At 39.7% G+C, this 16589-nt stretch overlaps 1 protein-coding gene across 1 annotated transcript in view; it reads right to left on the bottom strand.

The window, feature by feature from the left end:
* The window catches only part of mtor (mechanistic target of rapamycin kinase), a 358206-nt gene that overhangs the window by 100763 nt on the left and 240854 nt on the right, over positions 1-16589 (bottom strand). The window contains exons 30-31 of the mRNA XM_048614903.1: positions 8046-8146; positions 5293-5408 (exon numbers count right to left, since the gene is read on the bottom strand). Of these exons, the coding sequence (XP_048470860.1) occupies positions 5293-5408; positions 8046-8146 (217 nt within the window). The remainder of the gene's footprint in view (positions 1-5292; positions 5409-8045; positions 8147-16589) is intronic.

Genomic DNA, 16589 nt, shown 5'->3' with positions numbered 1-16589 from the left:
AGAAGTTGCAAATAGCTTTGCAGCATATACAAGCTTCTGCATGTATACTTTGAACAAACAACACACGCCTGCATCTATATTATTCACTTGTATAGAGACTTTTATTTTCGTGAAAAGTAGTTTAGAATTTTAGAATTCTTCAGCATCTTAATATATTGGCTGATATGCAATCCTATTTACTTCTGTATTTATACACTTCATTTTGTTTTGTGTTGATTGACATTTATTAACACATGTGTAAGGAAAATACCCTTACTCTCCCTACTTGAATGATCTTGTATCTTTATATTAATATTTAATTATGTACATTTAATGCCCTAAGAAGTCCTGAAGCATTCCGTCACAATTCTAGGCGACTATATTTGAAGTGATGTCACTTACGCAATGTAGGGAAATATAGCAGTTTCTGCGCAGCAAGCTACCATAAACAGCCTGTGATAAACATTCAGAGAAAGCACTTTTCTGGTCATATTGATTTCAGTTAATTGAAAATAACAGAACAAAGATACACTAAGAGTATGCAGTGAAACTGTGGATGGGAAGTGAACTAAGTTTTGATTTAAAAGAGCAGGCCCAGGGTTTCTACTAATAGCACTATCCTTTTCAGTACAATTCAACCAAAACCAGTGCAGAAGATCTAGAAATTTCAAGGGTAATTTACATTTAGTGTAAATGAAGTTTCTTTATTCTTTTGTGTTGATTTGGAAGAAAAAGTGCTTGAAAACTGAATTCATTCACAAACTATTCAAATTAATCACCATTGCGTCTTTTTGTTATCTGTACCTGTTTCCAGGCCTTACAGTAAGTTCTGAAAATTAAACTTCGTTTTTAGGGACATGGACACTAATAGCTATATTTCAATTTTTTCTTAATGCACGTACTAAGAATCTGATAATGGCATCCTAATGTAACTAGTAAACAGATCTGTACAGTTTTTAAAGTTATTCAAAATGAGACTACTCAGGTGGTGGATTGATTAAAAACTTATTTTTCATGATAATCTCACTTGTGGTTGCATTAATAAAGCTGAACCAGGTTATCACTTTTAAATTTATTGGGGAATTTTCTTTTAACATAAAACCATTTTTGTTCAAAATTACATTTTGAAAATAAAATTTGCATAAACTTGTTTAAAATTAAAATGCTTCTGTATTGAGCTGGTTCATGGAAGCTTTTATTTGAACAATAAGCAAATAAGTTTGAGCACAAACTTTAAAAAGTATTCAATTCCATAAGTGTATGCAATTTTGAGAGCAAACTGAGTTGGGATTATCATTTGTATCCAAAGCAGAAACTCTTGACCAAAATATCTCAAGTAATCCCAGCAAATAAAGTACTCTTCAAGACTGATACTAACCTAGAGTACAGAGAGATATAAATACGTTGACATCCACAATTCATTCTCTTACTCTAAGCAAGTCTCTCCTCAGTATATTGTAGCTAATAACAGCAATTATCAGCCTTATTAACCAGTGGTGCTTAAATTCAAGTACAAATATGATTGACATCACAACTCATGCACTGAAATATCTTGACATACTTACAAAATGAGTTATTTTTGGAGTGTAATGACAATTTTGCAGGAAAACAAAACATAGTAACGATTTTTTAAAAGAATTCCTTAACAGGATGAGGGCGTCACTGGCTAGGAAAGTATTTTTTGCCTATCATTAGATTCTTAATTCCAGACATTTTTATTAAATTCAAATTCCACCATCTGCCATGGCAGGATTCAAACCCAGGTCTCCAGAACATTATCTGGGTCTCTGGAGTAACAGTCCAGCAATAATACCACCAGGCCACCACCTCCCCGATTCAGGAACTGTAACATTCTACAATCTGTAATGTTTGAATTTCAGTTATTTTGGCCTTTCATTGAGTAGCTCTTCAGTCTTCTAACTTGTTTTTGGGTTTACTAACCTCCGTGGATTGGTCAGATCAGAGATGGTACTGATGCATCATTGAAAGGAAGTTACTTCTAACAAGCAGCGCACATTCAAATACAGCACAGTGCTGGCAATTCGGATAATATTCAGTTCTAAACTCTCAACCTTCTTCCTAATAGGCAAAATTACTATCTTTGAAAATCTGTTCACTGTTTTTATTCGTATTCGTATCTTTAAGTAAATCCTTAGCAATAAACCAACATTTTAATACACAATCTTCCCAAATATTGAAGGTATGAACAAAGAAACCTTGGCTTTGCTTCAGTGCATTTTCTAGACAGTATACATTGTTGTCACTCTATACTGGCAAATATTTATGGGCTGCTTTGTGTGGAATAGTGTTGAGTTTCCGGAGAGCTGTGGGGATCTGCACTCGCTGAGGCAAATGAGAGGCTTTAAATTAGACTCTCAAACACAAAGCATAATTGGTGAACAAGTTTTGAAAGTCTACAAGTGAGTTACCAGCCATAAAATTCTGAGCCTCTGACCTGCATTTGTAGCCAGAGTATTTACGTGACTGCTCCAGCTAAGTTTCTAGTCAAAGGTAATCTCCATGATGTTAATGGTGGGGTATTTAACATGTGTTGGAATTTGGAAATAGGTTTGGAAAAAATACATATTTAGTAGATATCCTGAATGGGTAATGGAATGGGTTAGTGCCCTAAGTTTTGTTTTGATGGAAACTGTTCAAGATTTTGTTTCTCTAGAACTGAGCCAATGCAATGATTACTTTTATATGGCAAACGTTATAACTAGGCTGAAAAGGAGCCATGAGATTTCTGAAATAGTAGTAGAGCAAGTTTTTAGATAATTAAAACAAAAGAACATCAAAGCTGAATTAGAATATTCATTTAGCGTTGCTTAATAGAGTTGCTTGCTAAAAATTAATGTGTCTGCAGCATGGTGGCTCAGTGGTGAGCACTGCTGCCTCACAGCACCAGGGACCTGGGTTTGATTCCAGCCTCGGGCAACTGTATCCGAGTGGAGTTTGGACTTTCTCCCCGCGTCTGCGTGGGTTTCCTCCGGGTGCTACAGTTTCCTCACACAGTCCAAAGATGTGCAGGCTAGGTGGACTGGCCATGCTAAATTGCCCATAGTGTTCAGGGATGTGTAGATTAGGTGGGTTATAGGGGGATGTTTCTGGGTGGGATGCTCCGAGGGTTGGTGTGGACTTGTTGGGCCGAAGGGCCTGTTTCCACACTGTAGGGATTCTATGATCTATGATCTATTCTATGATTTATGAAAATGAAAATTACTTTAATGAACAACCTAATGCTTCAATAGTCTAATCAGAAAATAGATGTCATGAACTGAATCAGCCTTACTGCTTCAGGTATAAATTACTGCTAGCCCTAACAACAGATTACCTGAAAGTAGTTAAAAGCTAGAAATGAGATGAAAAGGACATGTAAAACCAGTCATGGGAAACGGTCTAAGGCGAGATAAGTAAAGATGTAAAGTCCTGATTGATCAACAACTGAAGGCTCTAACAGCTCATGGCAGATAGATGACATAAGGACAGGCTTTACCCCATGACTTAGGCTAAGAATTTGACATTTTACTGGTACTTTTAATAAAGGAAACCTTTATGAGGAACGAATGCCCTGTCAATAATTCGTTCAGATTAATCTCCAAAAACCACGATGAAGTGAGAGGCTTTGCAAAGCCTCCTAAGGGCAGTTACATGTTAACAATCTTGGGTAGTTTATAAAGTTGTGATGACACAAGACATTGAGACAAATGGAGAAAAGAAAAAACAATAGCTGTTTGTTCTTATCAGCTGCCTTGCCTGACTTGGACAAGTAATCATGGTCATATTGTTTTGCTGTATAACTAGTGTGCTATACATATTTTAATTGGTTTGTTCAAAGATCTTATGACTTGCCTTCTGGCCTAGAAGTAGGAACACTAGCACTGCACCGCAAGTGACCTTACTACTGTGCTTTTGACATGTTCTAATCAACCTGATCAGAAATGTTCATACACACCTCTTCAGCAGGTGGGACTTGAACCAAGGCTTCCTGGCCTGGAGGTCAGGAAACTGCAACAGCACCTCACCAGCCCTTTACTGTGTCCTGTTTTTCTATTGATTTAGTCTTGCTATTTTTCCCTTACTTGTTTACAACTTGTAGATATTTTATAACCAATCTGTTCACAGATAACCAACACATCTCTGGAGTAGATGAGTTTTGAACCCAGTCCTCTTTGTCCAGAGGTAGGGACACCAGCACTGCACACAACAGCCCCACTAGTGTGCTTTATCCTGTATTAAAATCTCACTAAGCTCAACAGACCCAGTAACGAGGAGGCAGTTTACTACCTGATTGGCTGTAAATTGGGAGAGGGGAGTGTGCAGCAGAGCCTGGGTGTCCTCATGCACCAGTCGCTGAAGGTAAGCATGCAGGTGCAGCATGCGGTAAAGAATGCAGAGGGTACGTTGGCCTTCATTGCGAGAAGCTTTGAGTACAGGAGCAGTGATGTGTTGTTGCAGTTATACAGTGTCTTGGTGAGGCCATTACGAGAATATTGTGTGCAGTTTGGTCTCCTTTTCTGAGGAAGGATGCTCTTGTTCTTGAGGGAGTGCAGCGAAGGTTTGTCAGGCTGATTCCAGGGATGGCAGGACTGATGTACGAGGAGAGATTGATTAAGTTCGGATTGTTTTCACTGGAGTTCAGATGAATGAGGAAGGGTCTCATAGAGACTTAAAAAATTCTAACAGGACCAAACAGGGTAGATGTAGGGAGGGTGTTCCCGATGGTGGGTATGCCCAGAACCAGGGGTCACAGTCTGAGAATTCGGATAGACCATTTAGGACTGAGATGAGAAGACATTTTTTCACCTAAAGAGTGGTGAGCCTGTGGGATTCAGTTGATGCCTAAATGTGGAATGTACTCAAGAGACAGATAGATGTAGCACTTGGGGCAAATGGGATCAAACTTTATGGGGAGAAAGCAGGATTAGGCTATTGAGTTAGACGATCAACCATGATCGTGATGAATGGCGAAGCAGGCTCGAAGGGCTAAATGGCCTCCTCCTGCTCCTATATTTCTATGTTTATATAGATATTTTCTAACCAACCTGTGAAGAGATGGTATTACACATCTCTGGAGCAGGTGGGACTTGAACCTGGGCCTCCTGCTCAGATGCAGGAGAGCCAGCATTTTAAGTTCAGTCAATCTTTATTAATTAGATAGCTGAGGACAAATTGTGCTTAAACTAAACTAACAGCAACTGGAAAGATTCAATCACTATTAATAGAAATGTTGTTGAATGTTATTGGGAGTTGATCAGATAGTCTCTTGTTCTGATCAACTGTACAAGTTGTTCTGACAGAACATATACATACCTGCTGGGCTAAAGAGAAGAGATCCTGGTGTAATGCCAACACAGCTCTGTAGAAGGCACCATCATGAGTATCTCTTGGAATCATACAAGCATACTCCTCCATACTGTCCCAATGACCTATTAAGAAATACAATAAAGCATAACAAGCGAAGTGTTAGAAACCATATGTTCATGCATGGTGTTAGCTGAGGTGTTATCTAATGAAGTTTGGTTGACTAAATTCCCAGTTGCAGGATATTTGTTAGGTTAAGCAAAATTGACTTCATTTTAAAGGAAAAACAGAAACATTCTACAAAGAATCAGAAAGTCTGACAGCATCTGTGAAAAACAGAAACAGAATTAATGTTTCAGGTCAATGACCTTTCAGCAGATTATCTACTTTTGTTACACTGTCACATTTGCTATACTGCTCCTCAATAAAAGTGCAAAAGTCCAACCAATTATTCCCTATTATTGTTGGACAGGTTTTAACTTGTTCCACAACAAATCTCATGAATGTGGCACTTATGTTGACTTGTTAAATGATGTTGCCTGGCATAAGTTCCAATAAAGTGAAAATATCGTTTTCGAAAGAATCGGCGCAATAACAGATCACTTTAGTGCCATCAATTTTTTTTTTCTTTTAAGTCATGTCCAGTTTTCAAATGAGAAATGTAAGGCTCTAAGCAGCTTCATTGTCTTCTACCAATTATCTTTGAATCATACCTGTACTCTTTTATTATTCATCCCTAATCCATTTTTCAGAAGAAATGGTTGTAAATCAATTTATTTACCATAAATCTCCTCTTGGGTTCTACCGTCCATTTGGGGAAAGGAAGAAAAACTTTAAAATTAATTTTCAATCACTGAAAAAGGCTTCAAAGAGTTGTTTTGAAGCCTAGATATTGAAGACTTAGTTCCCTCATAAATCTGAACAGGTCAATCTTGAACATACACAGGAAGACTTCTGTTAATGAATTTGCAGTACCTGGGTGAGAAAGGCCAGTATTGGAAAGGTGAGATTAAACATGATCATTTTCAAATTCCACTTGTATGGGTTGACCAAAGTATACTGAGAAACTAAAAATATGAAAATAAGAATTTTCCAATTATGCGACTTCATGAAACAGGAGCTTTGTTACTCACATTTCTGTGGATTAATAGTTACCCTGTACCCTGGCAACAGCAAAAGGAAAGCTTAGAAACTAAAGGAAAACCATTTTTCTCTAATTTCAGCAAGCTGCTTGATATTATATTCTGGAGTCTGAAAGCTGCTAATGGCCTTTCCCAAGTAATCAATGGCTCCTCTCAGTGAGCGAAAAATATCTAATCTGAGGCTTTTTTCAGTACAGTAAAAACAAATGTTTGTTAGTAACTTCGTACTGCAGAAAACGTCTATACAACAAAGCACAGCAGTTTGGAAACTGCCTCTAAAAAATACTAAAGATTTCCACTGAAATCCGGGCTCATTACTTCTGGTTTTCAATTTTCCTTTTTTTCAAAAACACGTTCTATATTGTCGACAAAAACACAGGGCACACTATTTATTTTGAGAGTATGAAATCCTTTCTTTTTCCCTACAATCCTCCATCATTTGCCTGGACTATAATGTAATAGCCAATATGAGATGTGAATAACTTCATCCCATATCTTCACGTATATTGTTGCAAATCAGCTGCTAGCAATTGTGCGACAATAGCTCAGAAAGGACATACCTTCCCTTCCAACAGAACTGGAACTGAGATGATGAATACAACAGAAGAAACCTAACTGTACTTGATATGACTTGCGGCACCTCACGTTGATGCTGCAATGCACTCCACAAGTCATGCTCTGTTCAAGAGTTTGATTACTCTGTTAAATTGCTGTCATTGTGATCATGAGTTGTAATGCAGAACACAATTGTCCTAATTTTAGGCTTTAAAAAATTGCAATTGTAAAAAAAAATACTTTCAGCCAAACTGTCCGTTGTTCCATAGATAGTAACTTGCCAGGAATAATAATTTTTAAACTCAACAGGGTTACTTTAATATCAGATGCTTAACACTGAATGCCCCCTTTGATTCTAGATTTAATAAACAGTAGTTAAAATGTGGAACTTGCTGTAAACAGAGTAGCTGAGGTGAACTCATGAAACTATTGAAGAGGAGGTTGGATAAGTAAAGGAGTGAGGAAGGAATAAATGTTGTGTTGCGGTGAAATGGCATAAAGTAGAAAGGTGGCTTGTGTGGAACATAAACATCAGGATTGAGCAGTTAGGTCAAAAGGGCTGTATCATTGTTGCAATTTATAAACAATCCCATCAGGAAAGGGTCAACATTTAATAGAAGATGACAGTAAATAAACAACAGCTTCAAACGAACATACAAATCATACAGATAATAAAACATGATCACAATACATACCAAATATACTTTGTTAGTTCAGCACCCACAATCTCCAGTGCTTCTCTGTGAGAAATGACTTTAAATGAGGCACCACAGTGGTGGTGCAACCATCTTTGCACAAAGATCACCTTTAACAGACTAACGAACTGTACCTTTGTTAGAGTACATACTTGAACAAAAACAAAACTAGCTCCAATTTAAACCTGAAGAGTCAATTTATTTTTTTTCACCTCTTTCAGATGCAAATCTACCCTCATCAAAAAAAAGTGGCTTCCATATAACTAATTAGCAAAAAAATTCCACATTACACTGGCAAAATTAAAATGAAATGATAGCAGTAACACTAATTGCACATTAGCCACTTTGATAACTGAAGGTAATCACATACCTAGTCCCCATGCAGCTGCAGCTGCCATTCTTGCCATTTTTGCTTGAGTGTCTTCACACACCATTGTCCATTTTTCACAACACTGCTGATGGAGCTGGCCCCTGAAAGAACAGGTGCAACAAGGTTAGACTGCTGAAATTCCCAACTGCCATGGATGTGTTCAGAACATCTCCTCTTTCAAAGAACTTTGAATGATACTGATTTACATGTTGGCTCATTTTTTAACATTATTCTTATTCGCTTTTTACCAGAACATTCACTGATACTATGGGCTGAATTGTATAAAAAATTGGCTAAGTGTCATGTTTGGCAAGTTTCACAGAGAGTTTCTCTCCGAGCCCTAGCAAGTCTTCTCAAATTACCTTCCTTATCTATCACCGCACCCCTACTGCACCCACTCGTTGTACTTTCCCCATTTGCCACAAGCCACTGCCAGGATTTTCCAAAACTTCTGGTGCTGGACCATCTTTAAAGTCTAGCCATACACCCAATCAAGCACTGGTAGTTCACAGTCACCCTGCACTGTTTGCCCCACAAATACTGGTCAGAGGGTAACCGGCACTCTGCTTTGCTGATGGGAAAATGTAGTTGATGTCTATGGAGCATGGTCTGAGATATTGGTGACTGATAGAGGATCAGAAGAGCAAGTGGGGAGCTGAAGACACCAGGTAACTGCTCTGAATTGCATTGCAGCAAGTGTTGCCCTTTAGTTTCTATCTATAGGATGACAGACTGGGAAACTACATACTAATGAGGTGAGATTTCATAATGATGGGGATTTTAATACATGCAAGTTGGCCTCTGGCAACTCACTAGGGACAATCTCATCTTGTCATTCACCATTTGGTTCGAAAATGAGACTTTTTGCTCTCGACATGGGAAGCTCATCATTGCCAATCTCTAGTGACTCTCCTAACTTTCTTGCCAATGCCCATGTTGTTCAGTGCCTGGGAAGATTCTGTCCCATGAATTCATTGATATATACCGGTAGAGTTGCACAGATGGGCACAATGATGTTACAATCATTTTGATGCTGGTGTTGATGATGGATGACTGAATTTGCAAGAGTGCCCTGGAAAACCTAGCTTGTCCAGAAATGCGGCTAGGTTGGGGTGTAAAATATCATGGAGGAGGAGAGATTATTTATCACATTGAAAGGAGTTCTCATTATTCTTCTACTAAGGTGTATCCTTCTTACATCTTGAAACTATAGCCTAGTTATATAGGTTTGGAAGTGTTACTGACCTTGAATATTAAAGCACCATCTGGACATTGTTGATATATGGTGGCATAGGCTTTCTCACATTACGTTAGGCCACATGAATTGCAGCAATATATCAGTTTGTTTTGACTTAAAACCAGGTAGCTAACATTCACCTGCACTTCAAACTAAATTTACAGATCCACAGAAATGGACGTGTGGGATTGTGGTGCGTGGATGATGTATTATAATTAAGAAGATTTTAATAACTAAATAATCTGGACCTTTTGCTTCAATCTAAAATCTGTGCACATCATTAGAACACGTCAAAGTTTGACAGCATGAAAGCTATTATGTTTAGTAAGTGCAGAGGTGAGAATAATCATGTGACCCAGACTCAGCAAATCAGAGGGGTCCACAACAACAGAAAAAATGTGTTCAACACCTTCAGTGCTAGTGCTGATGGGGAGATTTAAACTAGCTCATGAGGGGAATAGGAACCAGAGGGGTAGTTGAAAGAAACAAAAATTATCAGGAAGTAGAAAAGTGGTGAGTGAAATAAGAAGGCAGGCGAATCATAGGTGAGCATCAACAAAGCTTAGATTGTGAAATAAGGTGAAAAACACAAAGTTAAAGGCACTCTACCTGCATGCACACAGTGTCAAGGTAGATGATTTAAAGGCACAAATGGAGGTAAATGGGTATGACTTAAGTGCCTTTACAGAAACATGGTTGCAAAATGATCAAGACTGGGGATGGTATATTTGAAGATATTTACATTTAGGAAGAACCTAATTAGCAAAAAAAAAAGTCAAAACAGACTGTGAAAGCTTCTAAAGGTAGGTTAAAAAAATGCTTGGCTGAAATAAATGTAGGCCCATTAGAGGCACAGTCAGAAGATGTATAAGATGAATATAGAAGATAAGGCAGAGGTAGGCCACTCGGCCCTTCAAGCTTACTCCATCATTCATTATGGTCATGGCCGATCATCTAACTCAAAAGGCTGTTCTTGCTTTTCCCTCAAATCCTTTGATCCTTTTAAATCCAAGTGTTACATCTGACTCCTTCTTTACATCATACAATGTTTTGGCCTTCATTGCTTTCAGTGATAGTGAACACACTCTGGGTGAAAAAACGTTTTCTCAACTCAGTCCTAAATGGTTTACCGTGTATCCTTAGACTGTGACCACTGGTTCCAGACTACTGTCATCAAGAACATCCTTCCTGCATCTACCATGTCCAGGCTGTTAAAATGTTATAGGTTTCTATGACATTCCCCCTCATTCTTCTTAATTCCAGCGAACACAATCCTAACCTTTTCAACCTCTTCTCATATGGAAGTTGTGCCAACCCAGCTGACAGTCATGTGACCTTTTGCTGCACTGCCTCTATAGCAAGAGCATCCCTCCTCATATAAGGAGACCAAAACTACACACCATTCCACATATGGTCTCATCAGGGCCCTATATAACTGCAGCAAGTCATCCCTACTCTTGTATTCGAATCCTGTGGTTATGAAGACCAACGTGCCATTTGCCTTCCTGACCAGCTGCATTACCGGCATGCTTACCTTCACTGACTGGTGTATGAAGGCACCCATCCAGCTTGCTAACGTCCTTCAGGGAAGGAAATCTGCCATCCTTATCTAGTCTGGCCTAAATATGACTCCAGACTCACAACAATGTGGTTGACGCTCAACTGCCCTCTGAAATGGCCTAGCAAGCCACTCAGTCTCAACAAAGATATGAAACTGGATGGATCACCAGGCATGGACTTAGACACTGAAAAGACAACGGCAGAAACAGCCCTGTTGGGCCTGCAAAGTCCTCCTTACTAATATCTGGGGGCTAGTGCCAAAATTGGGAGAGCTGTCCCGTGGACTAGTCAAACAAAAGCCTCATACTTACTGAATCATACCTGACAGACAATGTCTCAGACAACACCATCATTATCCCTGGATATGTTCTGTGCCACCGGCAGGGCAGACACAGCAGAGATGGCAGCACGTTGGTATACAGTCGGGAGGGTGTTGCTGTAGGAGTCCTCAACATTCACTCCAGAACTCGTGAAGTCTCATGGCTTCAGGTTAAACAATGGGTTAGGAAACCTCCTGCTGATTACCACATACTGTCTTCCCTCAGCTGATGAATCAGTACTCCTCCATGTGGAACAACATTAGGAAGGAGGATGGCAAGAGTGCAACATGTACTCTGGATGGGAGGTTGCGAAAGTGGCTAGGCTGCAGGACTATTGATTGAGCTGACCGGGTCCTAGAAGGACACAGCTGCTAGACTGGGTCTGCGGCAGGTGGAGAGGGAACCAACAAGAGGGAAATATATACTTGACCTCATCTTTACCAATTTGCCAGCTGCACATGCGCTTGTCCTTGACAGTATCGGCAAGAATGACCACTTCACAGTTCTTGTGGGGATGAAATCCTCCCATCCCATCGAGAAAACCCTCCATCATTTTGTGTGGCACTATCACTGTGCTAAATGGGACAGACTTCGTACAGCTCTAGCAACTCAAGACTGGGCATTCATGAGGCACTGTGGGCCATCAAGAGCAGCAGAATTGTACTCCAGCACCATCTGTAAACTCATGGCCCCACTCACCCGTTACCGTCAAGCCTTGGGATTGACCCTGGTTCGATGGAGAGTGCAGAAGGGCAGGCCAGAAGCCACACCAGGCATATCTAAAAATGAGGTGTCAACTTGGTGAAGCTACCAAACAGGGCAACCTGCATGCCAAACAGTGTAAGCAGCAAGTGATCCCACAACCAATGGATCAGATCTAAGTTCTGCCGTCCTGCCACAGCCAGTTGTGAATGGCAGTGACAATTAAACAACTCACTGGAGGAGGCAGCACAAATATTCCTATCCTCCATAATGGAAGAACCCAATAACTCAGTGCAAAAGATAAGGCTGAAGCATTTGCAGCAATCTTCAGAGAGACGTGCCATATGGATGATCCATCTCGACTGCCTCCAGTGTCCCCAGCATAACAGAAACCAGTCATCAGCCAATGTGATTCACTCCACATAATATCAAGAAATCGTAGGAGACACAGGATACTGCAAATGCTGTGGGTGCTGACAACATTCCGGCAATAGTACTGAAAGCTTGCCATCCAGAACTTGCCGTTCCCCTAGCCAAGCTGTTCCAGTACAATTACAACACTGGCGTCTACACCAAAAATGTGAAAAATTGCCCAGGTATGTCCTCTACACAAAAAGCAGGACAAATCCAACCCAATTAGAAATCGAAAGAACAAGGAAGAATGGGGAATCAAGGAAAATTAGAATTAGTAAGAAGGTTGTGCTGGAGAAATTAATGGGTTGGTAAGTCTCAGATATTCTCCATCTTTGAATGCTGAAAGAGATAGCTGTGGAGATAATGAATGCATTATCTTCAAGGAGGTCTATAGATACTGGAACAGTTTCCTCTGATTGGAAGATTGCAAATGTCACCTGACTATTTAAGAAACAAGGGAGAGAGAAAATGGGGGACTACAGATGAATTAGCCTTATATCAGCAGTAGGGAATTTTTTTTTACTTCAGAATGATATAATAAATGAATACATGATAATACTGATCTTATTGGGCATAGTCAGCACGTACTTGTGAATGACAAAGAGTGTTTGACAAATCTTGTGGAGTACTATATGTAGTTTTGGTTCCCTTCAATGAGGCAGGATATTGTAGCCATAACAGGAGTGCAAGAAAGGTTCACTTGACTTGCTGGCCAAATAGCAGAACTGTCCAATGAAGCGATACTGAGAAAATTAGGCCAAAATTCTCTCTTGAGTTTCAAAGGTTAAGAGGTGATCTCACTGCAACCTACAAAATACTTACACGGATAGATGTTGTAAATCTTTGAAATTCTCTATTCTGCGTGGGTCATGAAAGCTCAGTCATTGAATATGCTCAAAGTAGAGACTGACAGATTTCTTATCACCAATGATGTAAAGACTGTTGGGGATAGTGCAGGTAAAAGGCATTGAAGTGGATGTTCAGCCATGACCATATTGAACAGTACAGCAGGCTCAATGGGCTGAATAGCCTACTCCTGTTCCTATATTTTTCTGCTTCTGACAGCATAAAGGGCTACTTTAATACTGTCTGTGCACAAATGACAACATATTGCAGCGTGAAATATACTGGAATTAGTCTTCAGCTAGCCTTCATAGACTATAAGTAATTGCTGTCATTCCTTGCCATTAGCCGAATTCTCCCTCAGGCAGATGGTCCAGCCAATCAGGGATGCATCTATGACTCTAATGATTATAAGGAATGGTGTCAACATGGGTTCCTCCCTGGTCACTATATACTGTTCACAGCTAAGAGAGGATGAGTATTATAAACAAGTACAAAGGAAGTAAAGCTTTGAATCAAATTACCCAGAACAATATTCCTCCTTGGATTTTCAAAGTGACAATTATTCCCAGGCCTTAAACTGTATTGACTACTTGTTTGTGTTCAACGAATACATTTTTCTTCATATGTATGTGCAACACTGAATGAAACAATATACTGCACCTTTTTACTACAGTTAAATGAAGACGGTCTTTAGTACTCAAAATAGGTATGCTTCTAAAGTGTGTGAATTGAAGAAAGATACTATATGTATTAATACATGATCTTGATAACTAAATTCACACCTCTTTACATACATTCTATAAAGTAGTTGAACAGTCTATACAAGGTATCACTGATTTTGTATTTACACTGGTAATTCATGTCAAATGAACAGCACCAGTTATTCAAACCACTTACATTTGCCCACAGGCCTTCTGTATGTTTTTTTTGTCACTCTAACATATGGTCATTAGAAATGCATTGCAGCATAGCGTCTGCTTCAGTGGATCTGGGGCCATAGTGAAAAGGGCAAGCAATAACCAGATTGAAGAATGTTCCCTGAAGTGTCCAGAATCTGAACCAGGACGTCTAAGTTAGAACATTGCATTCAATGCCAAATTATGCAGCTTGAAATTGAGAGGGGCAAAAGATGCAACAGAGATGAAAGAGACTCAGGAAAAGTAAAAATATGCATTTAAAAAATCACCAATAATAATTTAAAAAATGAAGAAATGTGACTCCACACCAATAAAAAAGTTGAATTCCAACGAAGATATTTGGCAGTAATTATGCTTCTAACGTCATTGGTCAGTTTAAATGCAGAAAATAGAGAGGTGGGTGGGGTAGTGAAAGGGAGGGGAATGTGCGTCCGGGACACCCTGGTCCACACTTCCTTCACCCCCAACACCTCCCCACAGCCCTATGGCACCTTCCCCTGTAACCGGCGAAGGTGCAACACCTGCCCATTTACCTCCTCCCTCCCCAGTATCCAAGGGTCCAAACATACCTTCCAGGTGAAGCAACACTTCACCAGCGCTTCTCAGAATCTAGTCTACTGCATTCGCTGCTCACAATGTGGTCTCCTCTACATTGGGGAAACGAAGCGTAGACTTGGCGACCACTTCGCAGCACATCTACGTTCTGCTCGCAAAAAAGACCCTGAATCACCTGTTGCCTGCCACTTCAATGCACCACCCTGCTCCCTGGCCAACATCTCTGTCTCAGGCTTGCTGCAGTGTTCCAGTGAAGCCCAACGCAAACTAGAGGAACAATATCTCATTTTCCGCTTGGGACCTTACAGCCCCCTGGACTCAATAATTTTAGGGCCTAAGCTCTCCCATGTCCCAGCCCCCTACCCTACACACCAGGCCTTGTTACCACATAGCCTGCCATTACACACCCCCTGTTGTTAGTCACTAACAGTCCCCATTAACAACTATTCAACCTCCCAGCCTGATCGTTAGCAACTCCTTTGTCTGTCCAACTGTCTTTCTCTCTCTTTGGGCTCTATCCTATCGTTTACTCCCTACCCCACCCACCTCCCTATTTTCTGCATATAAACTGACACTTTCCCAGCCACCATCAGTTCTGAGGAAGGGTCACTGGACCCGAAACGTTAACTCTGTTTTCTCCTTCACAGATGCTGCCAGACCTGCAGAGCTTTTCCAGCAACTTTGTTTTTGTTGCTGATTTCCATTTTTGGCTGCACAAAAATGAACAGCAGACTTTGTCTGATTTGCTCCTCATTCAGGGTGGGCCTTGACAATATCATTGTTACTTTAATTTCAAATACAGGCCCACATCTATATCTTGCAATTTTTTTAAACTAAAAAAAAAACTTAGCAATTTTGGAGATGAACTGCCATGCAACAAAAATAAGTTGAGATGCATACTGTTTGAAGCCTTGATTATTATCACTTTGTCCCCAACAAGATGAATTCAGACTGTTTTATGGAATGAAAAAGATCTCTTCAAATGCCTTGGTATTCATTTTTGAACAAAGCTCAACTCTGTTTCCCAACTTCGTCCAGGAACTCTCAAGTAAAACATACTTTAACATGAATTGAAAGATTAAAGAGGAAACTAATGCCAGGACCCATAGGTGATGGTATCTAGTATGAATTAAACATGTCACTACTTTAGATTTGGCAGTTCCTTTGATTAGTTCCAGGACAGTAACTTTCCCTTGAGGAAACAGATGGCTGCTGTTTCAGAGCTGTGCCTGAGAGCACTATGCAAATCTATATTGACAGAAAAAACAAACTGCAGTCATTTAATGTTAAACATCAGAAAGAGTCAAAAGTAAGAGGCTTTGTAACCTTGTGACCACGAACACCTGTGACATTTCATCACTGAATGACATACCCCTGATAGATTAGTAACAACTTCTGACATGTGTAGATGATCGGTTTAAGCAAGGGCCCCCAGAAAACTCATGATAGATAGATAAATGGATCACTTGTACTAAATGTTGAGGAAAAAAACAATAATGATCTTAATCAAGGTCAAATGAAATGCAATGATTTATGTCTGGACAATTTTGTTTGCACTCTTAGTAAATTCAGAGCTCTAAACATTCTGGTAACTCAGAATGAACGATATTTAAAAGTCTTGATGGTAATTAGAATGAACCTATGTAGAAAATACAAGACATATTTCAAACACCGACATATTACAGACTTTGCTCAAATCAGATGGCCTGTAACATGCCAACCTAAAGACATCATTGGACTGGACAGCATATCAAAATTGGATGTGTGTAGTAACAGCTGAGACACACAGGAATTTTCAATCCCAGAGAAATTCAACAGGGTAACAATAATCTCAAACGGAATGGAACATTTGGTCTGATCAACATGGAGATAATTAAATAATACATTTTCTTCATTAAGCTACCTCAAAATTTAGAACTCAACTCCTATAATTTACTCACAAGCATATAAATTCTCAGAGATAGTAGGAACTGCAGATGCTGGAGAATCTGAG

Source organism: Rhincodon typus, chromosome 31 (assembly GCF_021869965.1).
Source record: "Rhincodon typus isolate 14 chromosome 31, sRhiTyp1.1, whole genome shotgun sequence".
Classification (NCBI taxonomy): domain Eukaryota; kingdom Metazoa; phylum Chordata; class Chondrichthyes; order Orectolobiformes; family Rhincodontidae; genus Rhincodon; species Rhincodon typus.
The sequence above is the reverse complement of the archived record's forward strand: the minus strand, read 5'-3'. Positions and strand labels throughout refer to the sequence as shown.